At 44.7% G+C, this 17090-nt stretch overlaps 1 protein-coding gene across 1 annotated transcript in view; it reads right to left on the minus strand.

Moving 5' to 3' along the window:
- Positions 1 to 1135: 1135 nt before the first annotated feature.
- Positions 1136 to 17090, minus strand: part of Znf507 (zinc finger protein 507) — a 29320-nt gene continuing 13365 nt past the window's right edge. Inside the window, exons 5-7 of the mRNA XM_055594833.1 lie at positions 15551 to 15665; positions 5149 to 5283; positions 1136 to 5039 (exon numbers count right to left, since the gene is read on the minus strand). Coding sequence (XP_055450808.1) covers positions 4673 to 5039; positions 5149 to 5283; positions 15551 to 15665 — 617 coding nt within the window. The 3' untranslated portion in view covers positions 1136 to 4672. The remainder of the gene's footprint in view (positions 5040 to 5148; positions 5284 to 15550; positions 15666 to 17090) is intronic.

Consider the following 17090-nt stretch of genomic DNA (forward strand, 5'->3'; position numbering starts at 1 on the left):
GATTAAAAACTTTCTAGTAACCACATTAATGTGTTACGGTTTAGAAATAAGGTGGCCAAAAAGGCGTGTCAGGTTTGGCTGTGAGCTTTGGAAAGTGACTGTAGCATTAGGGCTCCAACAAGCTAGGCATAGATTTGTCATTTGATACCACAGTGGGTGGGGCCTGGCTGGAGGGAACAGCTCCTGACTCTGACTCTGCCCTGGGTAAGTCTATCCTGTCTCTCACCCGCCTGTCTCTCCCCTTTGCTTCCTGGTTCACATGATACCACAATGATATCCTATTTCACTGTAGTGTGACAGCAAGAGACATGATCTTGGGGAGAAACCCCTGAAACCATGAGCCAAGTTAACCTAAGAGGGTTTTTTTTTTTAAAAAAGGCATTCTACTATAGCAACGAAAAGCTGTAACAAAGTGAAATTACTTTAACGTGTTTTATTGAACTCAATATACCCAAAATATTTTAACACAGTTAACATGTAAAACTGCTGAGGTAACTTTACATTTGTCTAAATCATTTCAACTGCTGTGCTTCCCACTTAGAACACAAATCCCATCTCAAGTGCTCATGGTCACATGGCTATGGCTGTCACAGGGCACCCTGTGATCTGGATCTAAGTTCGCCAGGCTGTGAGTTCCACAACTAACTTGCATGGCACAGCGTTGAGATCGGGTCCTTGAGAGGTAAGAGACAGGACCACATCACCCTACAGAGGCCAGTACAAGGGGTTACAACTATCGAGGAGAGATACTTGGTTTTAGTCACTTCTGGCTGGGAGGGCCAGGGATTCTAGGGTACAAACTGCTGCAGTCAGGTGACAGCACCCTGACCTCTGCGATGAATCCAGGGTCAAAGGATTATTTGGTAATAGATCACAAGAGGATCAAAGTATAAACCCAACCTTGTAGTCACCAGCCTTCAGAAGAGTTCTCTGTAAGGGAGCTAGCACCCACATAGCAGCACTGAAAACGCTGCCATGGCTGCTGTACAAGATAAAGAACTGTTTCATAAGGAAGAAGCCCAGAGCCTAACCATAAAGCCTAATCAGCTCTTGGGACACTTTCAATGACTTAAATGCAAGTTTCTAACTCAATAAACCCAATGGATGTGTGCTGTTAATAAAACTTAGAAACAAGTGTTTTTAACAAAAAAGTTTATTACCAAAATACAGTATTTAAGTCAATACATGACAAACTCCTATAAAGCAAAATAAATTATTCTAATTTTGCAGTTCTTCTGAAGGTTGAGGTGCCAGAGAGCTTTCTGCGCTCTTCTGAAGAGGTGGCCTGTTCTACCACAAAACAACTCTAGAGTGTTGGCTTTAAGGCTTGCAGCTGGACGCGCAATATAATGTGACCAAATGCCAATCATGTTAATGACACAGTATCAGAATCAACTGTTGCTTTTTACTGGTGTTCCAGAAGTTTCTCTACTTTGGTGACAGAAGCATGGCCATAGTGTTACACAATACTTAGTTCTTTTTTAAAACAGACACATCTTTATGCCCATGAATGTCAAACTCAAGTTTCTATTAAATATATTTATAGCCTATTACTTTGAGCACCTCACTGTACAATTTAATAAAGGATTAAATAAGTGTTTATGAAACTGAGAAACAGAGAAGCCTCTGTCAAGCCATGTACGCTGTGGAGATGTGATGTAAACACGATGCTCTCATTTGTTTTGCGAGGAAAAAAAAAGAGGAATTACAAAGCCACCAACGCTAACCTTGGACAGGACTGAAGGGTTCCGGGCAGAAGCTTCAGCTGCTATCATTGCACTGTGTGGTTTAGCCAGAGAAACCGAACAAGCATGTGGCTGTTAACAGGCCAGTGAGGGCAGCTGCCAGATCCCTATGGTCAACAGCAAAGGATAAAACGATAAGGTCCTAAAACAGTATTTAGAAAGCTCACACCACCCCCTCTCTGCCTCATGTTTACTGAATCCAGTAACTGTTTTTAAAGCAGTATTTCCCAATTGATCTTAGCAGCGCAGGTGGTCAGAGCAGAAGACAGAAGAGGGTTGCCCGCGCCCAGGCTCTCAGCAGGAGTCCGCGCACTGCTCTGACTGCTGCCCCTGACTGTAAGCATCTCCCCGCGATGACAACCACACATGCATGCCTCTGCTACTGCCTCTGGATTAATTTTTTCCCATGGGTACGGGAGATTTCAGACTCATGATTGTAATCCTGTGCTCTCAAGAGACTAGGAAACATTTTTGAGGAGCCACACTGCTGGAATGGTGGGATACTTTAGGTTATTATTATTTTTTAAACGATTCTGGAAAATTAAAGCCACAGAAAATTCACTGAAGGCTACTACTATTTAGACTAACAGCAAAATGAACAGAGCTGGTGTGCACAACAGCAGAGGGTAATAAAAATGGAAACATGGAAATTATTTGTATTTGGCATTAAATATAAATGTTTTAATTGTGAAAATATGAGAAAATTTATCTAAATCCATACAGAGTAAATTTAGGGGATCTATTTAGCATCTATAGATTCACTTTCTTTTTTAAATCTATGTATCTGAAATGAATTAACTTTCACAAATAAATTAAGCCTAGCTTGGCCAGGTGCAGGGGCATGCCTTTAGTCTCAGCACTTAGGAGGCCGAGGCAAGCGGAGTTTAGTGCCGGCCTGTTCTTCATAGTGAGTTCCAGGTCAGCCAGGGCTATATAGAAAGACACTCCCCTCCTGCCCCCCCCCCGAAAAAAAGGAAAAAAAAAGAGAGGGGGGCTTCCCAAAACCAAAGAATGGCAAAATTTTAGTCAATTTTCTCTAAATAGTGTCGTAAAAATGAGTGACGGACAAAGACAAAACCAATGGGACTGTGTTTCCACATGCCTGGCCCCATACAATAGCCCCAACGCCATGGGAAAGCTAGGAACTCATTTTCTGGACCACAGAACTTTGGGAATAAAAGCTGTAAGGCTTGTCAACACCCACGGACTCTCTCCTTCCATGAGCTGCGCCTAGACTCTGGGTGTGTGAAGATCACCTACATTAGCGGCACTGCAGATCTGCGTGAAGGGAACAGTTAAGTGATCAGAGCTACAAAAACACCACCCTGTTCGCCTCACTCTTTGAAATAATGGTACAAAGCATACAACTAATGAGGTCACATCTGTGTGACATATACTTTAGCACAAATGTACTGAGCTAGATTTCAGTATGTTTTCTTGCACACTAAACAAACAGATTCTTTTAGAAATATACTAGCCACTTGCCAAGTGGTGTTTCTGACAAGAAATCGCTTTTGTTGTGTTTTTTTTTTTAATTGTGGCTAGACACACAGTGGTGCTCAACTGCTAAGCCACATACCAGATCTCCAAATTTCTCATCAAAATTCCGATGTTTAAGAGACTTTATTTTCTTTTAGTGTGTTGCCTGAATTCTGTGTACCACATGCGTGCTTGGTGCCTGAGGAGGCCAGATACCAGACCCCAGAAATGGAGTTACAGATGGCTGTGAGCCACCATGTGGTTACTGGGAATCAAACGTGGGTCCTGTAGAACAGCCAGTGCTCAAAACTGCTGAGCCATCTCTCCAGTCTTTTTTGAAATTATTTTGTTTAGTTTTGTTTAGAGCCAGGAGTTCAGTTTGAAGCCTTGGCTAGCCTGGAACTTGTTATGTAGACCAGGCTAGCCTCAAACTCAGAAACCCACCTACTTCTACCTCCTGAATACACGAACCACCTGTCTCTGATTAAAAACAGAATGAAGTTGTATTTTAGTCATCTGGGTTGTTCTGTTAAATGTAACTAAACTCCTAAACTCCGAGGGAAAGTCTCAACAGCTTTGCTAGTTTTGAGACACCTGACTTTCAGCCCTCACTTTCCTCGCTTCTTTAATCTCACAAGGCCCAGTTCCGTTAGCCCCAGCTGGCCTCAAAGCTGCTATCTCCCGCTCAGAAGCGCAGGTGTGGATTACAGCCTCCCCACAGATTCTTACCTTGGCACTCAAGCTATTGCTTAGGCTATGTGATGCAGTGCCAGGCTCTGTCCTGTTGCTTGAGTAGGCTGCTGGTGGTCGAGGTATGTGTGGCTGTTTAAATGTGGAGGAGTAGGCTTGGCTTGTTCACACTGACCTCTACAAAGACCCATTTCTGTGAACCTGAGCTTTCATCTGCGTGTTGTGGGGAGTCACTATAAATTTGAAAGAATAATTTACTTCTCGAGTATTTATAATCCAGAGTGAATGTTATCTCTTCCTTCTTTCTCAGGGAGTAAAGGACCTACCCTATATTGAGTCTGTGATAAATTCCTATCAACACAAGGAAAAGATTTATGAAGCCCATCCCACAGCCCCACTGCTCTCGAGAGCGGAAATCTCTGTACTGCTTATTTCACAGTGCTCTGGCCACTGGCAACAGCGTAAGCTAACCTTTTCCATTTGCTGCTTTCCCCACGAGCCCCAGCCACTGCAGTACTAGCCAGTGCAGCTCTGGGGAGCCTTCTCAACTCATCTATTTGCAGATCCTGAACTAAGTAAGCTTTTAGCCAAACGCCTGACACTAAGAAGGGACGACAGAGGCTCCCATAGGGTCACGGCTCAGTGTCGCCACTCAAGCACCGAGTTCCAGCCACGCCACCTGCCGCCTTGGTTTCCGTGAGCTGGCGATGGCACCGAGGCTGTCCTGCGGTTCGGAGGGTCCTCCCCGGCCCTCCCAGCTAGTTGGCGTTCAGGGCTGTGCTGTGGTCCTTGTTCAGGATGATGCTGACGATCTCCCCTTCATGCTCCTTCATGTGCTCGAGGAGGCTTTCCTTGCTGGTTGACTCGAAGCCGCAGATGCAGCAGCAGAAGAGCAACACGCAGTACTCAGTGCCCGGTGCAGTCAGGTTGCAGCTCCTTCCAGAGATGTCAGAGCTGCTGCCTGTGGGGCTCAGTTTCTCAAGCTCACTGACATCTATGACTTCACCAGATGGCTGAGAAGGCAGGTCTGAGGACGATGCCAAGTTTTCTGGACTGCCTGTGGTAGGGTCAGTTCTCTCTTCACTGCTGGTTAAGAGCGCTTTCCCAGGAGATTTCCCCAGAACTCTTATGAAAACAAAACACATCAGACTTTCAGTGGGTTGCGCTGTAGGGCTAGGAGATGATCCCTACCTTGCTCTATATCTAGCAATGAAGTGAGGCTGGGATGACGTACCTGCCGCTTTGTGAGATTGCATCGTTGATGGCCTTGTTAACCTGCTCGTAGTTGTAGTTCTGGTCACTCGCATGCTTCCACATGTGTGACTTCAAGGAAGGGGGGTGACTGCACACATACCCACATAAGGAGCACCTGGAAGACAAGTACCAGGGAAGTCACAACCATTTTCACGCTCACAGCTCACTCACTCACTGCCTCTGCCTCCCCAGTGCTGGGATTAAAGCTGTGTGCCACCACCTGGCTTATTCTAAATTCCTTAACCACAGAATTCTGCTTATCAAGAACTGGGAGCCAGAGAGATGCTTGGCAGGTAAGAATACTGGCTGCTCTTATGGAGGACCCAGGATGGATTCCCAGCACCCACACGGTGGCTCACAACCACCTTTCATTCCAGCTGCAGGGCACCCGATGCCTATTTGGGCATACCCAGTGACCTTCATGAGCACTGCATACATGTGATTCATAAAAGTACATGCAGGCAAAACAGTCTTACACATAAATTAAATAAATCTATAGAGAGAAGGGGGGAACCTGAATTGGAGAGATGGTTCAGTCAGTAAGGTGCCTTCCACAAATAAATGAGCCACCACGTGGGTGCTAGAAACAGACCCCTGGTCCTCTGGAAGAGCAGCCAGTGCTCTTAACTGCTGAGTCATCTCTCCAGACTCAAATTGTCTGAAGTAATCTAATATGTTGCATTACTGTGATTTGTCACAACTCTGAACAGTTGATGCAGTGCTCAGAGTTTGTCTAATTTCTGCTTAGAGTCAGAGAAATATACAGCCCTGAGCATCCCACTGCAGTGCTGTACTGAGGAGCTGTCATCTAAGTCCTCTGTGCTCTGCCGATTCACCCATACCTTCTGCACCAACTCCAGGCATCTTGTTTTCTGAGAAAGGGTCTCTCACTGGCCCGGAGCTCACCAAGGACGGCCACTAGGCTGGTTGGCCAGCTAGCTCCAGCTCCAGGAAGCCACCAGTCTCTGCCCCACCAGTACCAGAATTACAAACACCACCATGTCATTTTAGTTTTCCTCTGTGAGCACTGGAGATGGGGCTCGATCGGCAAGCCTGTGCAGAAGCTTCCTGACTGCGCTACCTCACCAGCTTGCTTTTAGCTTTTGCTATTATGAATAAAGTTATTACAGACAACTGTATGCAGGTTTTCTAGGACAAAAGTTTTTATTATGTAGGAAAACATCTGTTTCTGATTTCCAGCTTGTGCTGTACAATTATGCTCTATTTTGGAAACCACAAATATATTCAATGACATGCCTAACAAAACAGGCCAGGCAACTCTTGCCATGAGCCAGGGCACAGGCATGAATTAACTCTTACCCTAACTGATCCCAGCCTACCTTTAAGACAGCAAGTGGCACTTTTTTCATTGCATGTCCTAAGGACTAAGATTAAGGCCAAGGGTCACTGACCTTCAAAAACACCAGTTCATCAAGAGCAATAAAAATATAATGTACTCTCCTAACCTGGCAACCTCTGGTAAACTGGGCTCAACCCCTGGAACCTGTAAGCTGGAAGGAGAAGTCAACTTTAGAAAGCTGTCCTGACCTCCACACTCACACGGACTCAGGCTCCCTTACACACATCTCACTCGCACACTCATAATAAATTTAAAATCCAGAATGAATCACTGTCATGGTTTATTTTTACACTTATTTATTTAAGGGGGGGGGGGACTGGGAGAGAGGGAGAGGAGGGAGAGAGAGAGAGGAAGGGAGGGAGCTTGGAAGACGGATATGAAATGCAGGCAGGTATGCACCTGCTGTGGCCCGGGACACACTGCTGTGGGAGTTTGCTGTCTCCCATCATGTGGATTCTGGGGATCAGAGTCAGGTTATCAGCTTTACCTACTGTTACATCTGAAGCCTGAGCTGCCTCTGCTGACAGCACTGCTGTGTGTACCAAGAGCAGGGCCATGGGTGGAGCGCGAGGGTTCCAACCTGGCCCGAGTTCTCACAAACTCTCTGCTTCTTGGTTCACCGAGGTACGAACAAGCCAACTCCTGTTCCTGCCTTCATAGTTAAAAGCCACTCCTGTCATAATGCCATCACCCTACCCAATGAGAGCCAGCTAGTCCTTCTTCCCTAAGTTGGTTCTACCAGGTGTTTCATCACAGCAACGAGAAGAATAATGAACAAATACAATCACTGTCACAGCACTACCTGATTAAGTCACTGTGCTCGCCTTCTGAGCCTTAGTGTTATCTTTTTCACTAACAAGTGCTACCTTCCAAGGTCACGTGCCCTGCTAAGCCAGATGGTGACGTACTGACCCTACTTCAATCTGATGAAAATCCATCAAGTTCCGGCGAAGGGAGAAAGGACAAAGTATGTTTTAACAGAGACTAACAGACCACATCTACTCAGCACGAGGGCAGCAATATCCTACCTCCATCTAGGACAACATCCACTGAGATAACAGGGTGCAAGCACCCAGACAGCAGTGGCCTGGGCACATTCACCCTGGCTTCAGCTGTCACCAATCTACTCTGCTCCTTTATTGGAGCCAGGGGCACATTAACTGTGTACATCTGTCCAGGCAAATAAATGAGAAGACAAGCAACATTCTAATAGTCAACAGCTGGCTGTGGGTCTCCTCTTCCCTTGGGGGCTGTTGGCCACCAGCCCAGCAGGGCAGGAGGAGCAGAGGCAGGTGCACGCCTCAGAAGGCCGTAAGCATGACACTATAGCATCCAGGACCAGCTGCAGGGTGGCAGACCAACTTTACTCCAAGGGTGAGGAGAATATATAAGAAAAGGGAGACAGCCAGGAGGTCCTCTGACAGGTGCTCACAGTACACTTCATTTGCATTAAACAGCACGGTCCTACGGCCTGTCATTATTATATGGGAGAGGAGAACATTCTGCAGGAAGCTGTGTCGGAGGCTACCTCTAAGATACGCTCAGGGACATCCTCCAAATAAGGATAGGCAGATAGTAGGAAGCCCTGCTGGGGGAGGTCATGGAGGCTACAATCTTCAGCAGGAAGGCCCTCCAACAGCTGGCCAGTCCTGACAACCTGTCAATACTCCACAACTGGCTCAAAGGCCTGGAATGACATACCTGACCAGTTTCTATGCTGATTGTAACACCCCATCCACAGCTTTACACAACACCATTTCTTCCTGATGTAAGAACACAATGTTAGCATTAAAAGAAAGCCAATGTGGAGACCTAGGGCTTCTCATGTCTTAGCTAAAAATAAGTAAGAATTATTTTACAGGCTTGTCATTACTTGATCACTAGTACAGAAATTAACAGAGTTCTAGAACCCCAGGCAGGGCAGGCGCTGGTTGAAACAAGTATTTCCCTGGCCTGGGGCCTTCCTTGCTTGGCCACCAAAATCTAGCTAAGTAAACAACTGCTGTGAGAGGGCCAGGTGGAGGACAGAAGCTGCATGTCTTCTGGTTTATTGGTGAGGCTTCAGTATGCTTTTAATGTGCAACTGAGTTTGTGTTATTATATACAATTCATTTTCTATGCATTTGTGGGTGTTTTTTTAGACAGGATCTTTCTATGTTGCTCTGGAATTCACTATGCAGATCAGACTAGCTTGAACTCACAGAGATTGGCCTGAGTGCTGGCTTAAAGGAATGTGCCACTTCCTTGGTTTTTAGATGTATTTATTTCGTTGTTTTGTGTATATGGGTGCACCAGTGCATGCTTGGGGTCCACAGAACTCAGAAGAGGGCACATAATCCTCTGGGGTTGGACTCAGAGACAGCTGTGAGCGACCACATGTGTGCTGGGGGATGGAGCTGTGTCCTCTCCAACAGCAGCAAAATCTCTTAATTGCTGAGCCCTCCCTCCAGCCCTCATTTTCTATGCTTTTAAGAAATAAGACCTGGAAAATGGTGATTCAAGTTACACAATAAGCCTGAGATTTCCTTAAAGGCTCTTTCCAGTTTGGGAACATGTTCAGATTAAAATTTCTGATAAACAGAGTTCTTTAAAACCAACCCATGCCTTTAAAATGTGAGCTCTCCTCTACGCCAACTGATTCATGACTCAACATCTCTAGATTAAAGCAGACATGCATCTAACTGTGGTGGTGGTGGCGGCGACAGACTGTGGCTTTCAAGTCATGAAAGGCAGCAGTCAGCACTCCACAGCCACAGGTGGAAGACATTTGGAAATACAACTTCATCTGCACTCAGACTGCACATATCTACCTCTGCTTTCCTCTAAACAATACACACTCAAGCAGCACTCAACTATATGAGGTATTATAGTCTAGAGTTGACAGCCACGTGAAAAAGCACGTGCACAGGCTATATGTAAACACTATGTCATGTGATATGAGGGATTTGATCTGCAGACTCGGGCACCTGTGCATGTATTCCAGCTGAGGTGGAGCCAACACAGTACCACCCACAGAATGGTAAGGGAATTTTGGGCAACTCAACCCCCAGCTGTCTGCTCCCCTCCAGTGCTGAACCTTCCTTGAAGATGTTCCAGACCTGGCACATGGATTGCGCCCTTTCCCCATTCCTGACCCAGAGTCTCTGAGCATAGGGTTACTGTCTCACACTACCGGTATGGAGTGGCTTGGCAAGAAGCCTCCAGGGCACAGCATGGGCAGGCAGGCACAAAGGAGCAAGGGTTCAAGCTGTGCCTCCTGTGTGGCTTGGGGAAAGCACTTCATGTATCCCAACCTACCACCTGCCTATGACAGCTGATACAAGACTGCTCATTTGGAGACCTCAGCACATGGCCTGGCCCAGGGTTCTCAAAACACACCACTCATTGCTACTAACATGAGCTATGGTGCCTGACGCGGCCCCCCAGGGCCACTCTGTTATTTCCACTGCCAGAAACCTGGAAGGCTTTGTTTCTTTTTCCTTCCCACTGATGTTTTTAAGGCTTATTTATTTATTCTAGTTATTATGCTGTATTTTAACTTCTGTACCATTACCACCTGGATTCCTGAGAAAAATCAAAGCCACTTTCACAGTTACATACACAAGCCTTAGATACAAATGAACAAATCTGTCCATAGGAAAACTAGAAATTTCTGTACAATATACCACTACCAGGGAAGCCACTATACAAGACAGGGTGTCAGCAAAGGACTCCCATGCAGAATAAAGATGAAGCCCTGCACACAACTGAGGACAGGCAAACAACCCACCACAGTAATGGGCAGCAGCTCACACCAGGGACCAGAGCACAGGCCACACCTGGACGACAGTGCCCAGCACTCGGGAGGGCAGGAGCTCACATTACCAACCCTGACAGTTGCTGACACTTGCCCATGCTAAACCGTCTCCACTTAAGGTCCAGAAATCCTATTCCTATGTATCGCTCCACCAGAAATGGAGATGAGCTTATTTCTTATATGCACCCCAAACAAGCAAAATAATGTCCTAGATGGAATTATTCATAACAATGTAGAAAATCTGCTAACATTCTCAATGTCTATCAATAACAGAATGAATAAATAACTGTTTTTGGTAGCTTCAGGGATCAAACCCAGGGTTTTGCGCACAAAGGGAAGCACCCTACCTCTGAGCTACCCATACTTCCAGCTATGAATTATGGTCGTATAGTAGAATGTAATATAGAAATAAAATTTATTAGTATTCACACACAGAGTAAAGAGTAAAATGACATAAAAGTTTATGCACCATATGGTTCTACTTCTATTAAGTTCAAAACATACAAAACTAATTTCTGATGCTACCAGTCAAGACGGTGCTTGTGAGAAAGGGGTTGAGGGTGCTTAGTAACAGGAAGACCAAGAAGGGCATGCTGTCAAAAGCTGGAGAAGAATCTGTGATTATTTATCAAGTGTGAACTTAGGATCTGGTTAGTTTCCAGGATGTAAGTATGTTACCTTCCATTACGAAATTGATTTAAGACATTTGGAAGAGAGGAGAGAGGGGGAGGGGGAAGCGGGAAAGGAGGAGGGAAGAAGGGAGAAGGAGGGGAGGAGAGTGAGACAGATAAGAAACTTAATCAAAAGGGCTAGAGAGATGGTTCATGGTTAAAAGCACTGGCTTTTAACCTCCACAGGACCTGAGTCCATCTCAGCACCCATGTGGCTACTTTAGCCTTCTGTAATTCCAGCCCCAGAGGGTCTGACTTCTCTTGTGGATTCCACAGATCCTGAACATGTAGTGTACAGAAATACATGCAGGCACAACACCCATGTGTATATTAGAAACAACGGAAGGAGGAAGGAAGGAAGGAAGGAAGGAAGGAAGGAAGGAAGGAAGGAAGGAAGGTAGGAAGGAAGGAAGGAAGGAAGGAAATAAAGGAACCTAACAAGAACACTTAGTGTTTAGACCTTGTAAGGTTCCTGCTGTGAGCAAACTAATGTTTATTGGAAAACTCTATCTTTTTTTTGATGGGGTTAGTAGTATACAAGTTAGCATATATATATCTGTGCAGTTAGTAATATTAACATGCATTTATTTTTAATAAAAATTGTACTGTTAAGCCAGAGCCATTTTACAAATGAGCTACACTGAGGCATAGCCATCAGTCAAGCATCTACTATGTTACATAGGGGAGGGGGCTCAGAATTCAGCCGAAACCCTGTTAAGTGGTAGGGTTCGGATGGAAGCCCTGGACTGACTGTCAGTACAGGCAGAGCTCTCACACAGGACAGTACCTGCCAGAGCACGCAGACAGGCTGGGATGGACTGGCAAACAGCTGAGAAAACCAAAGAGCAAGCAAAGAAGAGGTTGCCACTGCAGAAAAGCCTTTCCACCAGAGGCCACTCAGACACATGAAGAACCTCTGGTGCATTTGTACAAAGACCATCTCTCTGGACAAAAAAGCATTCTTGCTCTATGAGAATTTATTATATTGTTCTTAAAAGAGAAAACAAAGTAATGACTGAAAATGTGCACAAGGTGGACTCTGAGGACAGGCCCAAACACTGGAATTTTAACAGGCAATAAAGAGAACTAGACTTTTTATGAACTAAGTCAGAAAGGACTACTGTGATCCTCAGATAAAAACCAGGTACCAAGAAAATGTGTGCACCAGCTCAGTGAACTGTAGACCTACACCAATGGAGACAGAGTGCTGGCAGTGTGTTCCAGTATGTAAACCCATGCAGCAGGACAAGGCAAGCACTGAAACAAAGAACTGATGGCTCAAAGGACTGATGGCAAGGCAGGAAGCAAGAGCAAGGCAATTATGCTAGACGTGGTGGCGCACACCTTTAACCCCAGTACTTGGGGAGGCAGAGGCAGGCGGATCTCTATGATTTGAGGCCAGCCTGGTCTACAAAGAGTCGAGGTCAGCCAAGGCTGCATAGAGAAATCCTGTCTTGAAAAACCACCAAACAAAACAAAAACAAACAAAAAAACAGAAAGAAAGAAAAGGTGGCACTTCTGCACATAAAACTGTGACTCTCCTCTAAGTAGCTGATGCACACAGAGCATCCTGAAGATGCTGACAGCAGTACCTGTGAGCCTGATCTACTCAGGAGAAGGCCTCCTCTACAGTCAGAACTGAACTGCCTTGGAACTGTGTGTCCTGGAGTATCTGTGTATGTATAATGAGACTTAAATCTAAACAAAACCTACCTACGTTTCATATACACCTTATATGCGTGGCTGAGGATGCTTTTGTACAGTATTTTTTTGAGTGTCCCTGCTTTGGCTGAGATGTAGTATATGAATACTCTACTTGTTCCAACTGTGAACTCAGTGACTCTACTTGTTCCAACTGTGAACACTGTGAACTCAGTGTTCCAACTGGAACTCAGACACAGTTCCAGCTGTGACTCAGTGAGTTTTAGGTCTTGCCCAGTCCTGTGGATCAGGTCCTAGAACCTGTGTCTGAGCCTGTAAGTTTATCCATATGCCCCGTGATGACAAAGATGGTGTCTTTTCTGTTGGGAATACAGCCCAAGAACCTAGCAAAGTACCTGGGACATAGCATTTGCAGCATGTTTCTCAAAAAGTCAATGTACCTAACTCTGGACCCAGAGATGTTTCCTGCCCAAATCACGTGTATTTGGTAGGCCTACTATTACATTCAACAGTAAAGGTACTGAGGCTTAAAGGCAACACCTGCTGCTGCCAGGAAAGCCAGCCCTGTGTCTACCATGCTCTTCTATGTAGGGCCATGTGTGACCACTCCTCACTTAGAATGTACAGCCCCAAGGATCAGTAAAGGACAGCAATGACTACCAATAATGAATGGTCATCACGTTCTGAAAAATACCCCTCTCTACCTTGGAAACTGTTACTAAGGCAAAGCTGACTGCCTCCCAGAGCTGCAACAGCAGTGGATGCCTGCAGGCCTGAGGCTGGCGTCACTCACACGGACAGACAGACCCGAGCACTGATACATGCACACAGGTGCGTGCAAGAGTGACAAGCACATTACGTTTTAGAACCACATTAAAAATTATTGAATGTGAATGGGAGTTTTGTCTACAGGTTTGTCTGTTCACCATGTGTGTGCCTGTTCCTCAATGAGGGTTCTAGATTTCTCAGAACTGGAGTTACTGATGGTTCCGAGCTGCCACATGGGTGCTATGTGGCACTTGGGTCCTGTGAAGAGCAGGCAGTGTTAACCACTGAGCTAACTCCCCAGGCTAAGAAACCTGATTTATGAGGTAACAGTCCGTCAGGTTTCATTTTGATCTCAGTCTCTTAAGCTGGGTCTTGATCCATATGGGGCTGGGTTACTGGGTTACTGTGGCAGCAGCAAAAGGTTTCCAAACATACAATAATTAAGTATTAATCCAAGCATGTAAGGAACCTGAGCTGTTCCTAGCAGGTTTCAGTGCAGTCTTCTCTCTCAACACACCATGAGCACACTTTGCCCTGGTGGAGTCAGAAGTGCAACGAATGCCACCTGATGCCCCTCAGTTGAGACCCAAGACTGTGATGTTATCAATTACAGTGTTTTTTACTGTACCCGCAAAGCTTTCTGTGCTTGTAGACATACATAGCTTAATTACAGAAAATAATTATTTTTTTCTTTTTAAGGCATGCTGGCCTCAAACTCCACATGGAACTGGGGATGACCTTGGCTTCTGATCCACCTGCCTCTCACTTCCAAGTGCTCTGTTCATGCCAGCACACCCAGTTTATACAACACTAATGACTGATGACAGGACTTCACACTGGCAAGGGAAGCACGCAACAAACTGAGCTACTTTCCCAGCCCCAGCGTGTAATTTATCAAGTCCATGTATCTTTAGATTGTGCTGCACTGGGAAGCTTGATTTAAAAAATTGCTGCCTGTAACTCAGTATGACTTGAGTGACATTAAAAAAAAAAAAAATTCCTGAATTTTGGCTTGGGATTAGGGCAGAATTTACCAAAGTTCCAGAAGCGGCCCCAAACATACTTGTGCTACTTTGCACTAGGTTTTCATGTGAAATGATGTTCTAAGCTTTGAGGATTACAGAATAGAAATATTAATTCTGAGAAACACTGAAGATGATCTCTATTCTTTAATTTTAATTGCTCGACCAAGGTATGGTTCTTTATGTAAAAAAAGTAAGTACATATATCTATCTCATTAACCTTGCTTCTGTGTTTAGTACATGGTAAAATATACAAATATCAAATAATGTTTAACATAAGTTTCCTTCTGATTATCAGTAAATGTTTGATTTGTATACCTATCTTATATACCTACATACCTGGAGCTTGTGTAAAAATTTCTCAGGTAAAAAGGGGTCATAATTAGAAAAAGTTAAAACCATGATTTGGATTAATGGATCAACCTGTCCAGAGTCTTGTGTATCATACCTAAAATCCAAAAACAGTTATATTGGGGGAAAAGCTGCTTTGCTAAGGGACTCTTATGCCTGTGGATAGTGCCTTGCCTGGCTCTGTGATGGGTGACAAACTCTGAAAATGTTCACACTTTTACTCTAAGTATCACTTTATAAAACCCCCATTCCCCCGGAGGCAAAGTTTACTAAACAGTGGTCACTGCTTAGCAGCTGATTCTGTCTGGCCAAGAATACACCTTATTTTCTCTAAATGCACATAAGACAGAATTTGCTTTGTGACAAACCGCTATCGAACGACCCTGTTCAAACCACAGAAAACCAACTTCATAGGTATGTTTACAGCCTTCATGCCTTGGCTGGGATGTGCAAGTATCCAGCCCTTACAGGGTGGGAACGAGCTCCATAGCCCTGGACACTGCTATAATAATTTACACCAAGGGAAACGAGCATAAAACTGGTGGACACAGAAAACTTTCTAGTACTCCTACAACCCCAAAATGTCCGTTGTACTAAACTCTTGTTTCATATTTCTCAACAAACTAAAATGAGATTTAAGAAACCAGCATGTAACCATTTTTAATATGCGTTTCAACCACACATTTCCAACTATTTCTTTATCATAAAATATTCTAACACAAGCATTAGAATTCTAGAGTCATCATGCTTACCTGTATGGCTTATCTGAGTTATGGACTCGTCTGTGGTTTCTGACTCCGACATATGTTGTACTTGTGTAATCGCACGTATCACACCTATACTGTTTCTGGGTTGAAGACTTGCTCCCTTCAAGGAAAGAGGTTTAGAGGCATGATTTGGTAAGACGTACACAGAAGCATTTATAACCCATCATGAATCAGTAATTATGACATAATGTACCAACACTTTTAAATTGTAAATTTAATATAAAGATAGCCTTTTCTTTTTTAATAATTTTTATTTTATTTAAATTTATTTACTTTATATCTCAAAGGTGGCCCCTCCTTCCTTTCCTCCCACCTTCCCCCAGGGAAAAGGGGAGTCCCCTCCCCAGCACATCAAGTCATATCAAGACTGAGCGTATCCTCATCCACTGAGACTAGGCAAAGCTGCCTTGCCAGAGGGAAGTGATCCAAAAGCAGGCAATATAGTCCATATTAGAAACAGCCACTCCTCCCCCCCCCCACACTTGCCAGGCGACCCACATGAAGACCAAGCTGCCCATTGGCCACATACATGCAGGGGGCCTAGATTCAGACCATGCATGCTCCTTAGTTGATGTCTCAGTCTCTGTAAGACCCCATGGGTCTGGGTTAGTTGTCTCTCTTGGTCTTCTTATGGGGTTCCTGTTCCCAATGTACCAATCTCTTAATCAAAGCTCTCTCATAGTATAATTAACATGTTTTAAGCAGCTCCCTAGACTTTCTAACACCTAGACTGTCAGCAAGCATGAGCTGAACTTCGTATCACCTAACGTGTAAACATGGGCAGGTTGGGCTGGTTCTGTGTAACCATGTTCCAGGTTCTGCAGTAGAATGAACTTGGCTCCAGTGGTTGTGCTGACTGTTAATTTAGCAGCTAAACTAATCAAGACATACTGTGAACTTGAAAGGTTTTATCATAATCAATAATGGTCACAGTATCTTAAAGAAACATTTATTTGCCAACAAGCTAAAATAATTTAGTATTATCACGTGTGGCCAGAAACTGGAGAGATGGCTCAGGGGTCAAAAGGACTGGCTGGTTTTGCAGAGAACTAGGTTTAGTTCCAAGCACCTCCTTAGTGCTTTCAACTGTCTGTTACTCATCCATGACCCAAGTTCCAGGGGATCCAGTATCTTTTCCTGGCTTCTGTGAGCACTGTACTAACATAGTATACATATGTAACATGGAGGAAAACAGTGATTCACATAAGACAAAAAGAAGTATGCCCATCAGTCATACATAGTGAGCTACATACAAAAAGTTTGAGGTTTTTACCCTATGGGTTGGTTTGCTACTAAATGTCATATCAATTAAACTACGGAGAAAAAGCAACTGCCGATTCTGAAGCAGCCTGTAACTCAGCACAGCCACATCTCGGAGGCTGATGCGTTTTGGGAACAAAGGCTGTGAATACACAGCTTCCTTCATGTACAGCAAACCTGGATTCAGTGACCCAGGCTCTATTACTAGCTCATTCTGTGGATGAGCAGTTCACACATGACAACATAGGCCAGAGGACTCCATCCT

This window comes from Psammomys obesus, unplaced genomic scaffold, assembly GCF_907164565.1.
Source record: "Psammomys obesus unplaced genomic scaffold, mPsaObe1.curated_primary_1811, whole genome shotgun sequence".
Classification (NCBI taxonomy): domain Eukaryota; kingdom Metazoa; phylum Chordata; class Mammalia; order Rodentia; family Muridae; genus Psammomys; species Psammomys obesus.